General features: G+C 38.2%; 1 protein-coding gene across 2 annotated transcripts in view; it reads left to right on the forward strand.

Moving 5' to 3' along the window:
- CDH8 (cadherin 8) overlaps positions 1–20,115 on the forward strand; it is a 150,998-nt gene that overhangs the window by 121,627 nt on the left and 9,256 nt on the right. For both annotated transcript variants that reach the window (XM_041468649.1, XM_041468650.1), the window contains one exon: positions 3,325–3,442. In XM_041468649.1, the coding sequence (XP_041324583.1) occupies positions 3,325–3,442 (118 nt within the window). The remainder of the gene's footprint in view (positions 1–3,324; positions 3,443–20,115) is intronic.

The following is a 20,115-nucleotide window of genomic DNA, read 5'->3' on the forward strand; positions in this document are numbered from 1 at the left end:
TTTTAAACAGTACCATGTACTAAAATTGCATGTAGATAGTTATGATGTGTTGAAAATAACTTTTTTTTTTTTTCTATTTATCCTTGTGTATATTATTTCAGGCACATGTGGCTTTGTAGAACTGCAATGCAAACCTACAAATTAGAAAGTCAAGCTGTCCTAGGGGACCATTTAACTATTCATTACAATCCAGTGCTGTCTGCTAAACAAAATATGCTGCTTTGCTAAGTTTCTGCTAAATGTATGTACAGAATTAAATGCATGCATAAAGTATTAACACAACATCAAAGTTGGAATTTTACATGTAAGAATTTCAGAAATTTCAAGACTGAACAGCCAAAGGGTTATTAAATTTCACTGGATATGTAGTGAAAAAAGAAAAAATCAGTTCTTGTCTTCTTTATTGACCATTTTCTCTGTTGTGGAAGACCTTTGGCGTGCATGTTGTTACCAGGAATGAAAAGACATCTGTAGTGGGCAAGAGGAAAAAGGCACCTGGGCTGTGCCAGCCCTGGGGTGGCCACAGGTCCAGGGCAGTGCCCATCTGCCCTGCTGAGGGATCTCCAGCGCTGGGGGCAGTTTTGGGACCCTCACAACAGAGAACCCTGGAAAGGCTGGAGCGTGTCCAGGGAAGGGAACAGAGCTGGGAAGGGGCCGGAGCCCCAGGAGGGGCTGAGGCAGCTGGAAAGGGCAGCCATGTCGTGAACCACAAATGAAGAGTTGGAGAATTGCCTCAGTAATATTCCATTGCATGACCACACAACACGGAGTAGTAAAATATGCCTATCAGCACACTAATAAAAACTTGGAAATGAGAATTACTGGACTTTTCTGACCCCTGTGGAGTAAAAGATACCACAGTTTAATATCACTGCATATATATTATGTTTTCTGTTGTGTTTTCTATTTTTTTTTTATTTAAAGAACTTATCTTAATGCAAACACACAAAGAAATAAGGTTGCTATGGGAACTCTAACTCTTAATTCTGTGATGTGTGCGTGTAACACAACAAACGTAGCATTGCACTAAGCCTGACTTTTGCATATAATTTTTGGTGCATTTTCAGAAAAAGAAGGATATTATAAACAATGTAGGAAATGGATGGAATACCGGAACATACAAAATATTATAACAGTCTGATAAACTGCACCTGTTACCTGCACTTGCCCCTCCAGATTTCACTTTGCCATTATCCTTTTTCCCTATTGCTTTCCCATTCTGTCAGTGTTTGAAAAATTGAACAGCCATAAAATATATCTATCTAAATATATCTGCCTTGTTCAGGATCCCAGCCCAAGCTGCACTTCCCTGTGATGATGAATTACTGGTACCTGCTCCAGCCCTGGGCAAATCACAGTGGGTGCTTTAGTGCCTGACACCTCTGCAAAGAGAAAGCTGAAAATCCTTCCCATCTGCTAATGGCTCCAGCTCTGCACTGGGGCAGACAGAGGCTACTTAGATATTTTTCCACTGTTTGTATTTTTTCCACTTTAGGATCCGTTATTCAGCTTTTAAATTGAAGATCTACCTCATAAAGTAAAAAAAGCAAAAGTTGAGCTAGGCCTATTTTTTTTTGTCCATCTCTTCTAATACATTTGTTTGAAATCCTGTCGAGGTTTCCACCTTGATAGATGCAGTTATCAAACAAAAAACAAAACACCCCTATTTATGTGCTATTTAAGCAATCTATTTTTTTTCAGTAGATTTTTGATAATAATTATGATAAAGCTGACCTATCCAGAATATGATTAAGCTAGGAATTAATTGTCTCACATTCCTTCTTAAGCTGGATTGTCCTACAAATATCACTACTTGCTCAAACATTTTTTTGCATACATAATTTCAGATATTTATGTTTTGGTGTTGATCCCTGTGGTTATCTAGTAAAGTTTTGTTCTTTCCTTGACTCTTGAAGAACATAAATATGATTTTGACTATTATCATACATATAACACATACATACTAATAGTCCTTGTGGTTAAACCAGAACAAAATGTTAGTTGTTGGCATTTTCTTAGGGAAACGTGGAAATTTTAAAATAAAAGCCTATGAATTTGGAGAGCATCAAACCCTGCTTCCATTTTTCATTCTATACTTTAAAATTTTCGTGATTCCTACTTTGAATTTAATTGTACAAGAAATTATTGGTGCATTGCTTTAGACATTGCAAATAAAGACAATTGTTATTGGATTCAATGGACATGGAAAAGGTTAATAATTATAATTAAATTTCTTATGAACCTCATCCAGCATGAGCTAACTAGCTCTGAAAGCCAGCTCTGAGGGTGGGATCTGGATCCATGGCTGGTTTTGTTTCTGTTTCTCTGGAAAACCTTTGTCATCAAAAGCAAATGCACCAACTATTTTAAAATTCCCAACGAAACAAAACAATCACAAAGAAACCCAAAAATATCAAACAAAAAACCCCAAACCTCCTGGTTATTTTAAAATAGTGTTTATTCCTTTCATAGTCTTGTGCAACTTGGTATGATTTCAAGATTATCAGCTGCAGTACCTGAATAGTGTAAAAGGTAAAAATTGTAAATGGAGGTAAATCCATTTACATGCACTTCAGACACTGCAGCTGATCATGTAAATCATATGAAGTACTGCATACAAAGTTACTTGATTATTCAAAGTTATCCAAACTACCCAAAGCCCTCTTCTCACCTAATAATCTTGCATTATTCTAGGAATCATTAATTTATAATGATGTTATTAAAAAACAAACAAGCATATCTTCCTAGTACAGGAATAACTGAGGTTTTATTAGAATTAAGGGGAAAAAACACAGCCCTCAATATTTTCTCTTTTTTCTTTTTTTTCATTTTTGATTTTTTCCTCATCTAAAATTTCACATCCAAATTAATTTAAAGAATAATAATTATTCTATGAAGTGAAATGTGAGGTAGGGGAAGGAGAAAGGATTAAAGGTATATTATGTATCCAAGTCCACTGAGAAGCCTGGTTGCGTAAATGAAAGCTTGCCATAGGCAATATGAGTGTTTCTGAAGCCCAATTTTGCTTTTTTTGTTTAATAATAATTTATTACTAGTCTAAACCAGGAGCAGTTTCTGCTGGCCTCTCTTACCTGTCTCTCCTTATTTGCTGGCTCTTTGGTCTGGAAACATTTTAAAAGGGGCAGATACAGTTCCTCTTCTCAAGGTTTTCAGCCTAAGGTCTAGAAAAGCCTTGTAGAGTTATAAATTATCTTTTTAAATCTGGCATGGAGAGAAATGAAATGTGTCCAATAAAAAACATTTTTTTCAGCACTCTCTGTTTATCAGGAGTGTGAAAACTTAATGAGCCCATTTATGTTGCAGGTAATTCAGATTGTCAGCGCTGTTGACAAGGATGATCCTAAAAATGGGCATTATTTCCTGTACAGCCTTCTTCCTGAAATGGTCAACAACCCAAATTTCACCATCAAGAAAAATGAAGGTAAATAGAACAAATATAAAATATGTCTCTCAACAAGTTACTTTAAAATTGTTTTGTTGATTTCCAGTTACTTTACCAGTGTGTCCTTTGTGCAATTAAAATGTAAATGCTGAATGGTACCTTCATTATATCACTTAAGCTATTTCCAATAACTTTAAAGTAGATAAGAAGCAAGTAAAATGAATGTGGAATTTAGATCCACAAGATAGCTCACTGGCTTAAATAAAATGAAAGCTTGGATTTACTGCCTGCATTATTCCTATTAATTTGAAGTTCCAGAGATATGGTGCAAGATGAAACTCTGAAACTGTGTTGATAAATAAATCTTGATTCCTACAATGACTGTTTATGGATGGGAACATAAAATTAAGTATCTACTAAATCTCCCAGTGAAAGCACCTTTTCAGCCTGTTTGTTGTGTATATAAAGGTTCCAAAGTATTTTGGTGAGGAACTTTTGCTAGAAAGACAAATCCCTTAGGTCAGCAAAGCCCAGAAGGGCACTTTGAGTCCCTGTGTTTGGAGCACTTCTGGGAGGGCAAAATGCCATTTTGCAGGGCTGTAGAAGGGACCATTCACGTGTGATGGAAAAGAAAGACCCATTAATATTGCTGGGCAATAAATTTATACTGATCCTATTCTTTGGCACACAAATCTGTTTGAAGGTCAGTGGAGAGAAGGAGCTAGGACTGATCCCAAGAATGCTATAAGGAGTGCTTCATGTGTTTGTACTTGAATATTCAGCAAAGCTGTTTTATCTTGGCTCTTTTTAATAAAGCACACCCTGCCAGGAATTCTAGTCAAATTCAGTTCATTATTTGAAATTGTAAGAAAGTAAAGCCCTGTTTAGTCCATTACTAATAGGAAGATGAATGTGTGTGCTGTATGTGCAGGGGTGTAAAAGCAATACATGAAATGTCAGTTAAAGAGGAAACGCTGTTTGCATTTTTTTATTCTATCTGTTCCAACCTAGCAGCATGATGACACTGTTTTGCTAAATGACACTGCACCTAAATTCTTAAATCGACTTAAATATATCCTATATTTTCCTTTTCTTTAGATGTGTTTTTCTCTTCTAGCATTCACAAAGTGTGTCTACTTATATCTCTATTTTCTTGTAAATGAGTCTCTGTGTGTTTTCTGGAGAAGATAAAACAAATCTCTTCAAAATGCATTTCATAATCATCAGCAGTGTAACACAAATTGAATTAAGCATCCTAAATGTGAGGTGGTTTGCTTGGCACAGCATGACAAAGTAAAAAAGATCTTAGCATTTCTTTTCATGTTTAAATACTGAGCTCACGTTGCTAATTACCTTTGTCCTTCCAATCTGTTACCTATTTAAGACCCACTCCTGCTCCTACTCACAGACAATGGCAAAATGAGTCCTGAGCTGAGTGGGAGTGAGGAAACTTTCTATGTAACAAGGTTCAGAAAAGTAAGTCAAATTTTCTTAAATCATTGCCACTCAGTTTTATGCAGTTTTAAATGTGTTTGAATCAGTTAAATGTGAAAATCCTCTTAAAACAACCACCTGAAATCTCTTGAAATTAAAAATCTGCTTGAAGAGACTTTTCTGATTTAATCCTCCAGTATTCAATAATAAAATTCCAACTATGCATGCCATCCTTGTCTATCAAGGTTGTTCATTCAGGGGTGCAGTGCACGGCTGATGCTAGATGATGATCTCCCACAGGAAGCAAATATTCCTGAAAGAGCCAAAATCAGTGTATAATTTGGCTGAGGTGAGTTTTATGTCCTTTAAACATCATAGATCTTCAGTAAGTCTTTATTTAGCTATGCCACTTAAACAATGAACTTGACCATGACTCTGTCTTGTATATATCTGCCAGATAAGCATGAGTGATTATTCATGTTGAAAGACACCAATATCCCTAAAAAAACCCTGAATTCACAAGTGAAATTTCTCCATTTTTTTTTTTGTATTACTGAATGTCTGTGCAGTCCATAACCAAGCTGGTGTGGTGTGGAACTGTAAGGAAATGCCTGTAACAAACCCTCCTCTCCTTTCTGGAGATCAGATCAATGCTCAACACAGTAAAGTTTGGAAGAGAAAAACTTTTCATCACACTGGTGGCCAAAATCCTTGACATCCTCCTGACTGTGTCCTCAGCCTCAATTTCCTCCCAGATTAATTAATTCCTGCCAAATTAATTCTTCAAGGCAGCAGAAACTTTATGGCTGCTGAAGAAATGCTATCTACTTGTGAATACCACACAGGGACTGCATTTTCTTAGGAAGCCTCCTGTAGAAAGCCAATTTTTACTTGCTAAAATTAGCACATCTCTTTATCTAAAAAATTTTTAATTCCCCATCTTTCTTCAAAATTCTCTGGAGGGTTGAGCTAAACAGAAGTACTTCTCCTCAAGAAATTATATTGCCCTTTTGGGTTCTCTGGTGCTTTAGGTAACTGTGTGGCATTTGGCCTCCACATAATGATGACATTGAATGTGGTGACATTGGTGTGTCAACACCTGCCACGAGAGGTCCGCAGCTTTTTCTCCTGCCAGGAGAAAAAGCTGCAGTGCCCTCTTTCTGTCCCTTCTGCCAAAGAATACATAAGATGCCTGTGATTTGGAATGTTGCCTTCCTGTGTAGAACATAAGCATAACCATTAATCAATTTAGCTTGTTGCACACAGGCTGATTCTGTTGTTCAAACCTTCCAGATCACCCTAAGGCAACTTCCCCTGATAGTCAGTAATTAACTGTGCTGCTGACATGCACTGCAAATATTATGATTGGCCACGTTGTTGAGAAATGTGTTTAACTAAGTGACACAACAGGTGTCTTCATCAGGAACCACACAAAAAAAAAAAAAACAAAAAAAACCCAAAACAACCCAAAACATTTCTCAGAAGAATTTATTACACATATAGAAGTTATGCTGTGCTCCCAGCAGAATCTGTGCCTTGAAATGGTGCACTGGTGTTCTTCATTTTCTTGGTTTGTTGAATTTCCATATTAATTTATTAATTTTTCCATATTATTTTTCCATATTAATTTCCATATTATGAATTTCCATATTCCTGCTGTAGACAAGATACCCAAAACTGTAGAGGCTGTGGTGCCTTTCTGATGTAAATAGTGTAAAAAATGTAAATTTAAATGCCATCATGCATCTCACTGAATATCTGTAGATCATCTCTTATTTTCCGTATCTCCTGATGCTTTTCTTCTGTCCTTTTGTGAGCTCAGATGTCCATTACTGGTGGGGTTTGTAGGTTTAGTGCCTTGGGTTCCTGGGCAGTGAGTGATAATCCAAATCCAGGCAATCATGCCCTCTCAAGCTGTAATCAAGGCATGCTGAGCACTTGGATTGCCAGGTGCAAAAACCTTTATCCCCTCTCAAGAGAAATAATAGAGTTATATAAAAGAAAATATATAAGAAGTTAATGCTACATGAAAATCATGTCATGTTTTCTGTGTTGGACCTGTGACTAAACCTGTGACTCTGTGACATAACAAGTCCCTGACTGCACAAACTCCTGACTGAATCTCTGGGCACGTTTCACGTGCTTTTGTGCTGGGTTTTCTGCATAGGAGCAGAAACAGGGAAAAAAATGAAAATCCATGTTTTGTGTGGTGTGTCTGAGAAACTTCTAACCAGAAAGACCTCAAATTTCTGATGAAAATATCTCATGTTTAGACAAGTGTTGATACACTCTAGCAATGTGTTGTAGACTGCCTGGAATTAACCCTTCCAAAAAAACTGTAGGCTCACAATAAATGACAAAAAACTGACAGGAATCTAGACAACTGATGAGGATTTTGTACTGTCATGGCATCAGAAAACTGCAATGAGACCTCTGGAAATAGAACTAGAACTTGTTGACAGCCTTTTTTTTCAGGTGAATGGTCTTCACAGAGCGTTACCTAAAATCTTCTGCTGCATCCCAAACAACCCTCTCACAGCAGTACCTGTTTTCAGCATTGACTCCTTCAGGTTCCCTTCGATTGCTCAAGTGAGAACAGAACTCTGTGATAGGAGCATTTTCACACATGCAAACATTTTGATATGCTGCCAGTGCAATTTTTACTGTCAAAAACTACCAAACATGTCTTTGCCATAAAGAGACCTAAAGTTTTTCCCACGAGAAGTTGGCATTGCTATTCCATATTTCTGATGCCAGAATCTGTTTTCTAATGGAATAAACCTCAAACTGAACATTCCACAGTGCCTTTGGATGCAGTAATTCTTCTGACAGGAAAACTGGTGCATCTTTCCTGGATAAATGGGATATTCCATACTTTTTGTAGGGCTTATGTAGCACAGCAGTCCTGGGGTTGACTGGCCCATGGGTAGGGTTTACCTTTGGGTTAAGAACCTTACTGGCATGAGCTCATATTCCTGCAGAAGTCCAACAGCCTGATTTGGCTTGTAATAGGCTGATTATCAGTGACCAGCCTCCTCTCTCCTCAAATATTCAGCGTCCATCTGGCAAGCTGAGCTCTGAGTTTGGTCCTGACTCCAGTGAGTGCTTAGTAAAATGTTGTTTTTGGTTTTTGTTTTTGTTTTTTTTTAATTGAAGAATTATATATCTGCCTGAGTGATGAACTGTTCTGTTGGTTCTCTCTAACAAACTAAATATTTCTTCTCAGTTACACTTAGTCTTTTACATCTATGATACATATAACAGCTCCAAGAGTGATCATGTTTAAATGTGAATTTCTTTTGTTCTTTCCTTCAAGTTAAATCTTGCTTATGTCCTCCTTGTGCTGCCTTGAAAGTGCAGGCACTCTGTCGGGTGTTTTAAAGGAAATGACCTGGTATTATCACTTCAATCACTGCCTTGCATGCCTTTGTATATTATGGATTATTTTATATTTCATCACCTCTTTACCATTAAAAACCAAATATCTCTAAACTTTCACAATAGCTGAGGAAAACAATTACATGCAAGCACTTTTAGATATCCCAAATAATAAGACAAATTATTATCACTTTTTTTTTTTTGTTAAAGTACTTCTCTGTCACTGTGATTTTAATACAATAAAACCTGGATTTTTCCCCAGCTTTTTTCATCAAAGTATTTTTAGCAGCATCTGTCAAATACATACCTGCAGGGTGAGTCTTTTGTTCCCACCAGAGTAACTCTCATGAGTTAAAATAAGTCTTTCCCTGAAACAGTTTCTTTTGGCATTTCTGGATAAGTCTCTCTGCCATTGTCTCAGCTGCCAGCTGAAGCTCCTTCTGTGTTTTTGATTGACTTTTCTCTCCAAATGCATCCCTCAGAGAGCTCTGAGGTGACTCCTCTGTTTCATTGCCCTCCTTTCACTTTGCCCAATTTCAAAGTTAACCCCCTGACCCCAGGTACAAATTGCCAGAGCAAGGACATCATTAAACCCATCATTTCTGGGTGGATGTGCAGTGAACATCCAGAATCACAGCACCCAAACAGTGCCTTGGATGTGAGCAGCACATCCTCACACATTGCTGCAGTTTCAGGCAATTTTGGGAAGCTTTGTGGCCCAGCTGCCACGTGCCAGAGGGTGTTCCACAATGGCACTGCTCGAGGGAAAGCACATGCTTATGTATTTCTAATGGGTTTAATTATCATCCTCATTTCTTTTATATATCAGTAATTAGACTTTCAAACTCCACAACATTCCAAATCACATCCTTGTTAGCGGTTTTCTTCAAATTAAGTGATGTGCTCAGTCTTGCATCTTACAAGTTATTATTTTTCTACCATCTGTCAATATTAGTGGTATGGAATAACATCCAGAAGATATAAAGGAATATGAGGCATAATCTAAGGAAAAGCATTGATCATAATTTCTTTTAATAGATGTGGTTTTGTCACCAGAAATCACAAGGAATACTTGCATAACAAGGTGCAAGCAGTGTGAAAGGATCAGAGTTAAAAATAAAGCATTGCAATGTATTAAAAAATAACAAACACAAAGTATCCTATTATCTGGCACTTGTGTGTCAGGATCTGCCATCCACAGGCACACATCATGTTTCTCCAGGAGTGTTCATAGTGTGAAAAATGTACTATAAATATCATACTATCAGTCTTTTTCTCAGCATGGCATTTAAACTGGAGTTGTTAAATAGCAAAGTTCAACATTTTTATAACCTGTGCATGCCAGAAGAACCTCAGTTTATTGATTTTTTAATGAATTATAGAGTTAATAATGAAATTGCTAATACAAAATTATTGAAATATTTTCTTTGTAGTGTGGTTGAAAAATTTTGTTCAATAAGTTCCTTTTTTGTTTCTATTAGATATTTTAAGTTAAATAAATTAAAACAAAGCATAAACATGTTATTTTGCTGAGTGGGAAGATCTAAATATTACCAAAACAAATCATGTGGTAGCTAAAGTGACTAAGTTCTATGAAACATTGTAATTCCGTGAATTAAGAATAATTTGGCTTTTTTTTTTTTCCCTAAAAATACTTAATTATATTTTGGATGCATACTTGCCTTTCTCAGCTAAAAACAAAATGGGATTTACAGGCCTGAAGTAACACAGTCTACTGATGGCCTGCAAGTTATCCTAAATTGCTGAGCCCCCTTTTAAGAATTATGTCTCTGTGTGCCTTGTTCTGCTGCTGGAAAGTGTGTCAGGACCACAGTGGGGCTGGGAGGGGACCTGGGGACACTGTGCTGCCACACCCCCTCACTGTGGCAGCAGGCAGGGACACCGTGGAAAGGACAGGACTGATTCAAGCTTGCGCTCCATTAATATGCAAAAAGTGATGTTCAGCCAGTGCAAACAGCTTTGCTGGAGTGAGTGGTTGTGCATTGGTTGGCAAGTGGCAAGTCCCTGAAACAATTCATGCAGTTCCTTATTTATTATACTCAGGTTCCGTTACCCTTGGTCCTAAGACAATTCACCTGCCTGAAACTGCTTTGGATCAGAAAACATGCTAGATCATCTTTTGTGAGAAAAGTAATCAATTTTCTTATTTGCATATCTGACAATTCTAAGATGTAATGTCATCCTGTGAAGTAGGACTGTGCCTAAGAACTGAAAGAGAGGAGCCCTTTTTCAGTGACAAGTGATGAGCTACGTGAGGAGGAAATCAGTGTTATACATCTTTAGATTATTCTCAAATTCTAGAAGACTTGGTAGAATTGCAAGGTAATGATAATATTCCCAAGGGACCCCAATGCATTCCAGAAGTGCTCAGAGGTTCTGTCTTGCCAGGCAGTGGATGAATTTCCATTTTCACTGTATGATTTTACATTGCAGTTGAAGTGATATATCTGACTCCTGTCTACTATTCCTAGCAAGGCTACACTTTTCCCTGGTACTGCAGTGTTAGTCCCACCTAGCTGGGAATGCTGGTGAAAATATTCTCAGTGTCATTCTGCTGATAACTTTCTGCTTCCTTTCCCCCTTCTTTCTTCACTATCAGCTGTGTTCTGTTATTCCCTCAAGTTCTGTTTTTCCTTGATGTTGACTATCAGTTGAGTGAGATTTGAAACAACTTCCCTGGCAGGGATGGCTGTGGTGTTGTTTTCTGAAGTGATTGCATTAATGTAGATGGGAAGCCAGCATTTTTCCACTCCAATCCTTTGTCCTTCACTGACACCTGCTTCTGCTGTCTTTCCCAGCTTTCTTGCATGCAGATCACTGCTCTTTCCAGACTCCTTTCTGATTAGAACCACAAACCAGGTGAAGAGTCAGTGCAGTTCTTCCTTTTCAAGCACTTTTCATCCCTGTCTGGGTGAATTAAGCTTCTTACAATGGTTATGTGCTTTTCACCGCTCCAATAGGCTAAAGAGGTGACTCCTTCTTGGTGCACACAGCTGAAACAGAGAACTAAGATCAACTCTTCAAAGGTTAACTCAGCTGCCAGCAACTCCACCCTGTGAGCCTTCTGTCTGTTCTGTCCACCTGAATCCTTATTCACTCCTCTCCTGTATTCAGGATGCAGGACTCCAGACAGATTCCCTCTCTCCTTCGCCCTAAGCCAGAGGTGATCCATCAAGTCTTCACTGGACTGGACAGGCCAAGCTGATGGATGAACCAGCAAGGAGGGGGCCATCTGGTAAGCTGATTGTCCTCTTGCAGGCATCTCCAGCTCCTCTTCAGCCCTGCCGTGCTCCCCAGCACGTCTGCACTTTTTACAGTTTTGCACTGGCAAAATGTTTCCTGGGAGCTTCTGTTCCAAATGCTGTTTAACCTTTCCCTCCTGGTTCAGTTTAGCTCTGTGGTGACAACTTCATTCCAAGCCTCCCAAATGCAAACTTTCAGACAGCTACAGAGGAGTTGTTTTTGCACATTGGAAAATCAGACTGATTCCCACATCATCCCATCCTTTCAGAGACTGCCTTTTTTGGTCATTTGAATCAAGCACAATTACAGAGTTATTGCAGAGCATTAGTGCAAACATGACCCAGCCCCAAACAGCTTCCAATGGGAGTGATGAGACCCAGCTAATCCCAAATACATGCAGCCTGCCATTATGCATACATGACTAAAGAGACTTTTGCTTCACTCGTTCTTAATTTATTATTTGTGCTGCTAGCAACAGAATGTTGCCAAGACGTCAATTATGTTTCATTTTATAAATCAAACTAATTGAGAACCAGATGCAATCTGAGTGAAAAAGATCTGAGGTCAGTGTTGTGCACCATATGCACGACAGTGCTTACTCATGATGAGGGAATGGATTGGACAGCTGTGAATTTTCCTGCTGTAGGAGTCTCATCAAGCTCAGTACTGTAACGTCCTTAGATCTCTTTTCCAGTTTATTGCATTAATTTCATAATAAATCTGAAGAAGAGTGAGTAAGGGATAAAAGGTTGTGAAAACAAAACAGGAGAGCAAAAGAATTTGGTCAGTAAGTTAGCTTGAAAATCTGTCTGGTTTAGTAATAACCTGGAACATGGATGAAAGAAATAGCAGAGAAGAACAAATTGAATCTTCAGTGTGACTTAATTTCAGACATATAATGGGAAAATAGACATTAAATCAAGGTTTCAAGACTGAATTGCTTAGCAGGCAGAAGGGTGGTGTTCTTACTGAGTGCACTAACAGCAGTAAGGTCTGCAGTACCAGCTCTTTGGAATTTATCCACGGGCAGGGCTGAGCCCAGGAGCTGCCCCTGCCCAGGAGGCAGAGCTGCTGCCCTGGGCAGTGCCAGCCCTGAGCAGATGGGGCAGAGAGGCTGTGCAGTCTCCTCCCTGGGGACATTGCAGAGCCACAGGGACACACTGCTGTGCCTGTGCTCTGGGATGGCCCTGCTGGAGCAGGGAGGTGGCACCAGAGCAGCCCCGTGGGACCCTCCAGCCTCACCCATCCTGGGATTCTATGAAACATTGCTCCATCAGCCTTTAATCAAAAGTTCCCTGAGTGCACTAACTCCTTACAAACTCACAGCACCCATGATTATGATATTCTAGGACTTTGGAAGTATTTCATAGTAGTATTTATAGCTAAGTGAATATATAATATTTGGAGATAAATTTCCAGGTTTTTAATCAGCTACCTTCTGAAAGAGTTCAGAGATTTCTAAGTACCACTTCTGGCTTGATGGGTACATCTGATTCCTCCAGGTTTTCTGCAAAAAGCAGTTTCTGTGGTGGAAATGTTCATGGACATTTGCACTGACTATGTTTGATTTCCTGGAAATGGGTTTAATTCTGAGTAGGAGGAATGATGTTTGAGGCCAAATGTTCTGGTAGAACCTCTGTCCCATCACCACCTCAATATATTGCCCAGCAGGGTCATATTGCATCTAAGAAGTTCTTCTGTGTTCACCCCCTGTTCCTTCCTTCCTTCCTTCCTTCCTTCCTTCCTTCCTTCCTTCCTTCCTTCCTTCCCTCTCCCTTTCTTTCTTTTCCTTTCTTTTATTTTCCCCCTTCTCTCCCTCCCTCTTTGTAAATTTATTGGTTGCTCTCATTATGGAATATCTCTTTGTTTTATCGTATCCTAAATGCAGACTGTTGAGGAGGAATTAATTTAGTAGTTGCTCTAATTGCATTTTTGTCAATTAATGAGAAACTAGATAGGAGTCTCATTTTAAACTTTCAGTTGCAGTAAAGATTAAAAGACCACCAACACTGCTCTACTAGAGAAAGAATAAAAAGGCTAAAAGTGAAAAAAAAATGTAAGAAGGAATCATCACCTATTAACTGTTAATTTTTCCTTTGATTAAGAAAAATCAAATTTTGTCATTATATTTGCACATGGATGCTCCATTAAAAATAGAAGGTATTGATTTTTCACACTTAGCCTTAAGGCTTATCTGATTAATTATTACACAACTGACATTATAATGTGAGTTTAAAAGGCTCAGATCCTGTTCTAATTTGTATCTTGTTTTGAACAAATCCAACAAGTGTTTTACACAAGGAAGGAGTTACTGTTGGAATCACAGTCATTGTTCCTGCAGGGTGACCCCAACATTGATTATTATGTGAATTCTGTGTCTCTGCATTCTCCTGAACCTGTCTGGGGTGCTCAAATAAGTTTATATTTGATATTTTACGTACCCTTTTTATATTTTACATACCCTCCTCCTTACTCGTTTTGAGGAGGTGACTGTTTAAGAACTGGTTGTATTTCTCCGTCACAGCAAGTAGAGCAGTGACACACTGAAGGAAACAGGCGATTTTTTAATGATTTTTTTACTACAGCTTCTGACATCAACCTTTAGAGAATAAGGGAGACAAAACTTTTTTTGGGGGGTGGTTTTGTATCACTTAGGTTATTTTCCCATCAACTCCTGATTTTGTAATTTTTATGGGTGATCTTGTTGTAAAATATGTCACTTTGTTGGTCTTCATTTAATTCTGTCTAATTAGGATGTACTTTATTTGGCAAGCAGCCAGTAATTAGCGACATATTTATGTAATTATTAGCATGTAATATTTATATAATAAATCTGCCTAGAAGGCAATGCATTCAGAAGGCAGAGAAGAGGTAGAATACATGATTTGACTGAACACAGGGATCTTACACACTGAGCCAAACGCAGCAAAGAAATGAAATGCATCAGTTGACCTGTCTAGTCTGGGGAGAGAGTTTGCATATCCTAAAATGATAGGATGTGCACACTTGGTAATCAGCACTGATTAGAGAGGGAGTGAAGATGGGCCCCTGTTTGAAGTGAGATAATAAGGCAGCTTGTTAGGGAGAGATAAATAGAACTTGAAGAAAAGGACCAGATGTCTGCTTGATGGCACTGAAGAGGAAGAGCTCATGGGGTCCTCCAAAGGTAACTGATGGATGCTGCAGGAATCAGGGAAGCAGTGGGAGCTCTCTGCCCGTGTTCAGACAGCAAAGGCTGAGCCCCCAGCCTGGCCTGACTAACCCTGGGCTCAGACTAGCACACTCCACTCTGGCTGTAGGCTAGGGACTGTGTTCGTGCCTAAACAGTAACTCTGCAGGATTGGGATTTTTTGTAATCTGACTCTAAGAGCTAAATCAGGAATGAAGTCCTCTTGGTGGAGTTTTGAGTAGAGTTTGGTGTTAAAGTCATAAACCTTAAAAGGAGCACCAACAGTAATGTCTGAATGCTGATGAAAGTTCTCTGTTCTGTTCTAAGAATATTGGGCTGTCTTGAACATGAACACTGAATTTTTTCTTCTCTTTAATGACATAACAATTTCACGTCACTTTTCGTAAACACAGGTAAAACTTTCTGGCTTTGTGCTGTGTTATGAAATTCTCATTCAGTCTAACCTAAAACTGAAGCTAAAATAGAGCTTGTTGGAAATAATACAAAATAAAACTAATTCGTGTAGGCTTTTCCAACTTGTTGCTCCCTAACCTTGCTTAGCTGGGTCCTGTCACTTTCTATAACCTTTTCATCCATTACATGTGACCCTCCTGTAAACTACGCAGTGTTCCCCCAGCGAAGATTAACACCTTGTGATCTCAGAGCACTCCACAGGAGTGATGGATTTTTGATTGAGGAATTGTTCTGGAGTTTGGAACACTTCTGTTTAGCTTGGCTATGTTTCCTGTATGAATTTGGATAAAACTTTTAATCACTGTGCTGCTGTTGTACTGTGCAAACACTGCAGAGCTGTGAAAAGTGGGACTGGTAAAGGCTGAGAGTTTCAGGAGTGCTCTAAGGGAGGGACATTTTGGATTCTTCTGGAAGTCCCAGAGAGGAAACATGAGGAATGTGCTTGAGGGGAGGAGATGGTGGAGCCCAGTCTGATGGCAGCTGGTATCTTTGATATGAACTGCAATACTGAGTACAGAGGGAGGTAGTTTAGACTCAGTTCTGCCTCTGACATCTCCTTCTGTATCATCTTTATCTAATCCACATTGTTATGGCTTCTTTGTACTAATATTTTCTATTTCTAAATGAGAAAAAAATTATAACAAATCAACTTTTTCTTGTTTTGTGCCTTTTTTTGTGCTAACAGACAAGATCAAAAGATGTAGTTGCTAAAAACTTTATAGAGTTCTAATACAGTCTGTCTAGCAGAACCACTTGCTTCAAAAATTCATTTGTAGACTGTAGCTTTTTCTAAATGAAAATTATTTTTCTTACATATTTTCCTTTTTTTTTTTTTTTTTTTTTCCTTCCAGTAAGGAAACATAACTTTCTCAAAGTGTCTATTGGGTTTTTTCTGCTCACCTTTTTGACTTTATATGTTTTTTCTTCATGATCACAGAGGTCTTTTTGGCATATTGAGATGTATTTTCCTCTGGCAGTAGAATCCCCATCTCTTCTAATATTTTTATGTGATCATGCTTTGTATTTTTATTGCAGCTTCTGTCTAAACACTTCACTTGTACTTTATCAGACTCTTCATCACAAATTAGAAGACAACAAGGAACCATTTGCAAGGTGCTCTCTTGGCTTACAGATTCTTTATATATTTATACCTCATAACTTCTCTTCATGGGATGAAGAGAAACACTGAATAAGATGTCTTTTGTTTTGTCACAGCTATATTTTGATTGTAAATACAAATGTTTTACTATTTTTAGAACTCCCATCCTTGGAGATATTCAGAAGGCAGCTGGACAAGGTCCTGGGCTCTGGGTAGCTGTGGTGAGCAGGGTTGGACCAGGTGACCTCTGGAGGTCCTTTCCCACCTCACTCAACCTGTGATTCCATGAGAACTCTAAACAACTTCTGAACTGGTGCTGTAGTTTCATATATTCATAATATATGAACATATATATTCATAATATTCACCCATATTAGCACTGACTTCGTCACATCTCTGTGGTGAGGCAGAATTCAAGTGCTGACATCTTTCCCTGGCTGCTTCTTTCCAAGTTCTGTGTTGTGTCTCACCATGTACACAGCAAAGGCAAGGTCTTGCAGTATGTCCTGGAATTTAAATTCAGATGTGTGTGTCTCCTGCTGTGATTCTCCATAATCCAGCTGTGTATCCCCGTCTGGAACTTGTGCCTATTCCAGGTTTTTTCTATGTCATGTTTTCATGCTGCCCAGAAATATTCTAAAGAGTATCTGGAATGTTTCATTTGAAAACTTCTTCAAGCTATGTATTTTCCACTCTATAGAGAGGGAGTCTATCTATCTACTCTATAGATGGGTAATTGGTTTTTTTTCACTCACTGGAATTCCTTCTCTGGATGCCTTTTTCTCTTCCCTGCATTTCAAAAGGCCATGAGTTTTCCCCATGGGAATCACGGTGAGAGGTGTGCATGTAATAAGGCATGTGTGAATCCTTTGGGTGTGAGACAGAGGCCTGAATTACTGCCATTAATGGTCTGATGATAACAAATTGTTATTGTTATATGTAATCTGCATATCAGAATGTCTTCCCAAAGTCATTATCATGCTGCCTGTGTGCCCAGGGGCAATGTTACACCATAACATTTCAGTCTTTCAAATTACAAAAAGCTAATATAACTCTTGATGACATTTACAAAAATGTATAATGACACTCCTTTCAGGGCTCTCACAGAAATTGTTCTCAGGGAATTTCAAGGGAGTTCTGCATGTATAAGAACTGCAGGATACTATCAAAGCCACATTTTTTCTTCAGTGGCACCAGCTCAAGAAAATGTTAAGTCAGAATTGTTTTTAATTTATTTTCTGACTTAAAATGCCCCGGCCAACATAAGCTGTATTTAACTTTCAATGCTCTTTGGCAGAGAGTCCACATTCTAAATTTCTTTTCATAGGAAGTAGTTATGTCAGAGTTATAAACCTCTGAAAATTGGCATTTTGTAATGGAAGTGCTGACAAGACCTTTATTACACCAGTACAAAAAGGCAGCATTCCAATAAATGCTGGTTGCTGTTTTTATAGTCTGCTGGTTGCTTTCTGCTGCTGTATTTCAAAGTGGACATTATGTAAAAAGTAAGTGGCATAATAGAAATGGTAGGGCTGGAATTTGGCTTTTACTATTGCAACAAAACTTCAATATGGTTGATAGGTCTGATTACAGATTTAGTTTTTAAGGGCTGGTGTATGATTTACTGGTAAATTGCTTTAAATCCCTAGCAAGCCCCTGTGTATATTCAGCACAGAATTGGAATGGAAAAGGTGATAATCATGGCATGGAGAAGTGGATGTTAAATTACTTAAATGGCAAGAACATATCACATCTTACACTCAAAAGGCTGCTACTTGTGTTTTATGTTTTTTACTGTGATATTGAGAGTTTACATTGTAAAAAGAAAAATTCACTTCAAACATCCATGATTGTCTTCACAGTCACAAGGTCTGTGAACTATTCCAGACCTAGAAGTCACTGATGTAAGAATTGGATGATGTGTGTGAAGTGAGGAAGGTGAAGAGCATGGCTGGGAGTTCTTGGAACTTTTCCATCACCTACCAAAATCACTCTGAATTTCACTGAACATGGTGGAGATTTAGCTCTACAGAAGAGAACAGCAGACAGTGTAATGTTTAAAGCTGTACCTGTGGCCTGAGGGGCTCAGATCCCTGTCTGCCACCACCTTCTCCTCCCACACTGCATTTGTTAAGTAGGTATTCATAGAAAGATTGAGAATCCATTATCCCTCCAAAGAAAAGCAGATGGCACAGCCTTGGGACATCTTGGCTTTTTTATTTATCCTTGCAGCATTTTTGTTGGAATCTGGTAATATAGTACTGGAAAGTTCTTGGTTCAAATGCAAAATATAGGCATTATTTTATCAAAGTGCTGTAAAACACTGTATCACTTTCTGAAACTTTTTGGTTAAAATAACAACAGAATAGAATTAGCTAGAATATGTAGATTTCAAAAATGATCCATCAGTCTATGCAAATTGCTGTGTTAATAATGTATTTTTAATGCTGAGCACATTTGACAGCCATTTCATCTCTCTTTCTAAACCAGAGCTTGGCAAGCTGCATTAATTCTTACACTTTACAGATGTACCATTCAATGCACGTGCCGTGCAGTGATGCGATCTGAATGGAGCAAAGCATGTCAAAGCAGGGGTATTATTAGTAAACAGCTTTGTGACTGGATGCTGGGATACAGGAGAGAAAAGAGGAGGGGCAAAAGCCAGTACTGGTTTAACGCATCTCACACCTCACTGGCCTGGATTTGCTTCCAGTTATGGGAGTGCCAAGCCCAAGTGGCACCAGGGGTTTGGAAGAGATGAATGGACAAACCAGAGTCAGTGGGGTTCAGTCAGATGTGCTGGGTGCAGTTCAGACAAGGTGGAGCTTAAACAGACCCAGAACCCAAATTTCCTGCTTTGACTTGCTCTATGTGTCTGTAAATTGAAAAGAGAGAGAGAGGTACCAGGTCCTAATTATTTCTCTACTCCGTTAACAATAAAACTGGTATTATTTCAGACTCAATGTGTTCTACATCATTATTTCTTCAGCAGGGATTTTCTGTCCTTTCTTCAATGAGTTAAAAAACCAAGGTACAAAATACAGGAGTTGCTGCTAGACTGCAAGGGACCATATAGTTATGTTTGATTGTAGCTCTTCTGGCCTAAAGGTCAAAGGAAAGTTTTAGAATACTTAAGAGACAATTATCTAAAGTTCAGACTTTTCCAAAGGAATAGAACTAGAAATTATACAGACTATTATCTAAAGTTCACATTTTCAAAGGAAAAAGGTAGGAGGAAATGCTTATTCATCGTCACTTTGCTGTTAATTCTTCTGGCTATTTTTTCCTTCTATCAAGAATTTATTTACTACAAGTTCTGTATTACACAGTAGCACTAACATAATTATTCCCCTTTCCAAGAAATTTTAACATATGAGAATGATGTATACAAAATTAAATATTACTTTGCTCATGATTCAAAATTCCCAGCAGTACTTTTTATTTCTGCAAAGGACTACATAGAGATGTGTTTAGGTTTTTTTATTCATTAGTTGATTCAGCTGCTCAGTTCTGGCATAAACTGTGATTATTTAAGCCAACTGGTAAAGAGGAGAAAATAATCAAAGATACAAAATATATGACATTTTCCAATTATTCTTCTACCAATACATTTTCTCACAAGAAACACTTTTTCTTTCTCTGTGTTCTTATTGGTGTTTTAAGGGATTGCAAAAACTTCAGGTCTATAAAAAAACCAAAAACATTTAAGCATTTGTTAATTTGTCATAGGAATGCTTTGTGAATTACCATTAAATATGCCAGTAAGGAATGCAACTTGCTATGGGGCAGGAAAGAGAATTTGATCAGTCGGCTGAATTTGTATGACAAAAAGTTTTTTCTTCTGAACTTGATGTCTGCTATCAAATTAGGTAGCAATCATCAATCTGCCTTTTT

The sequence above is a fragment of the Pyrgilauda ruficollis genome, unplaced genomic scaffold, assembly GCF_017590135.1.
Source record: "Pyrgilauda ruficollis isolate IOZ18807 unplaced genomic scaffold, ASM1759013v1 scaffold223, whole genome shotgun sequence".
Taxonomy (NCBI): domain Eukaryota; kingdom Metazoa; phylum Chordata; class Aves; order Passeriformes; family Passeridae; genus Pyrgilauda; species Pyrgilauda ruficollis.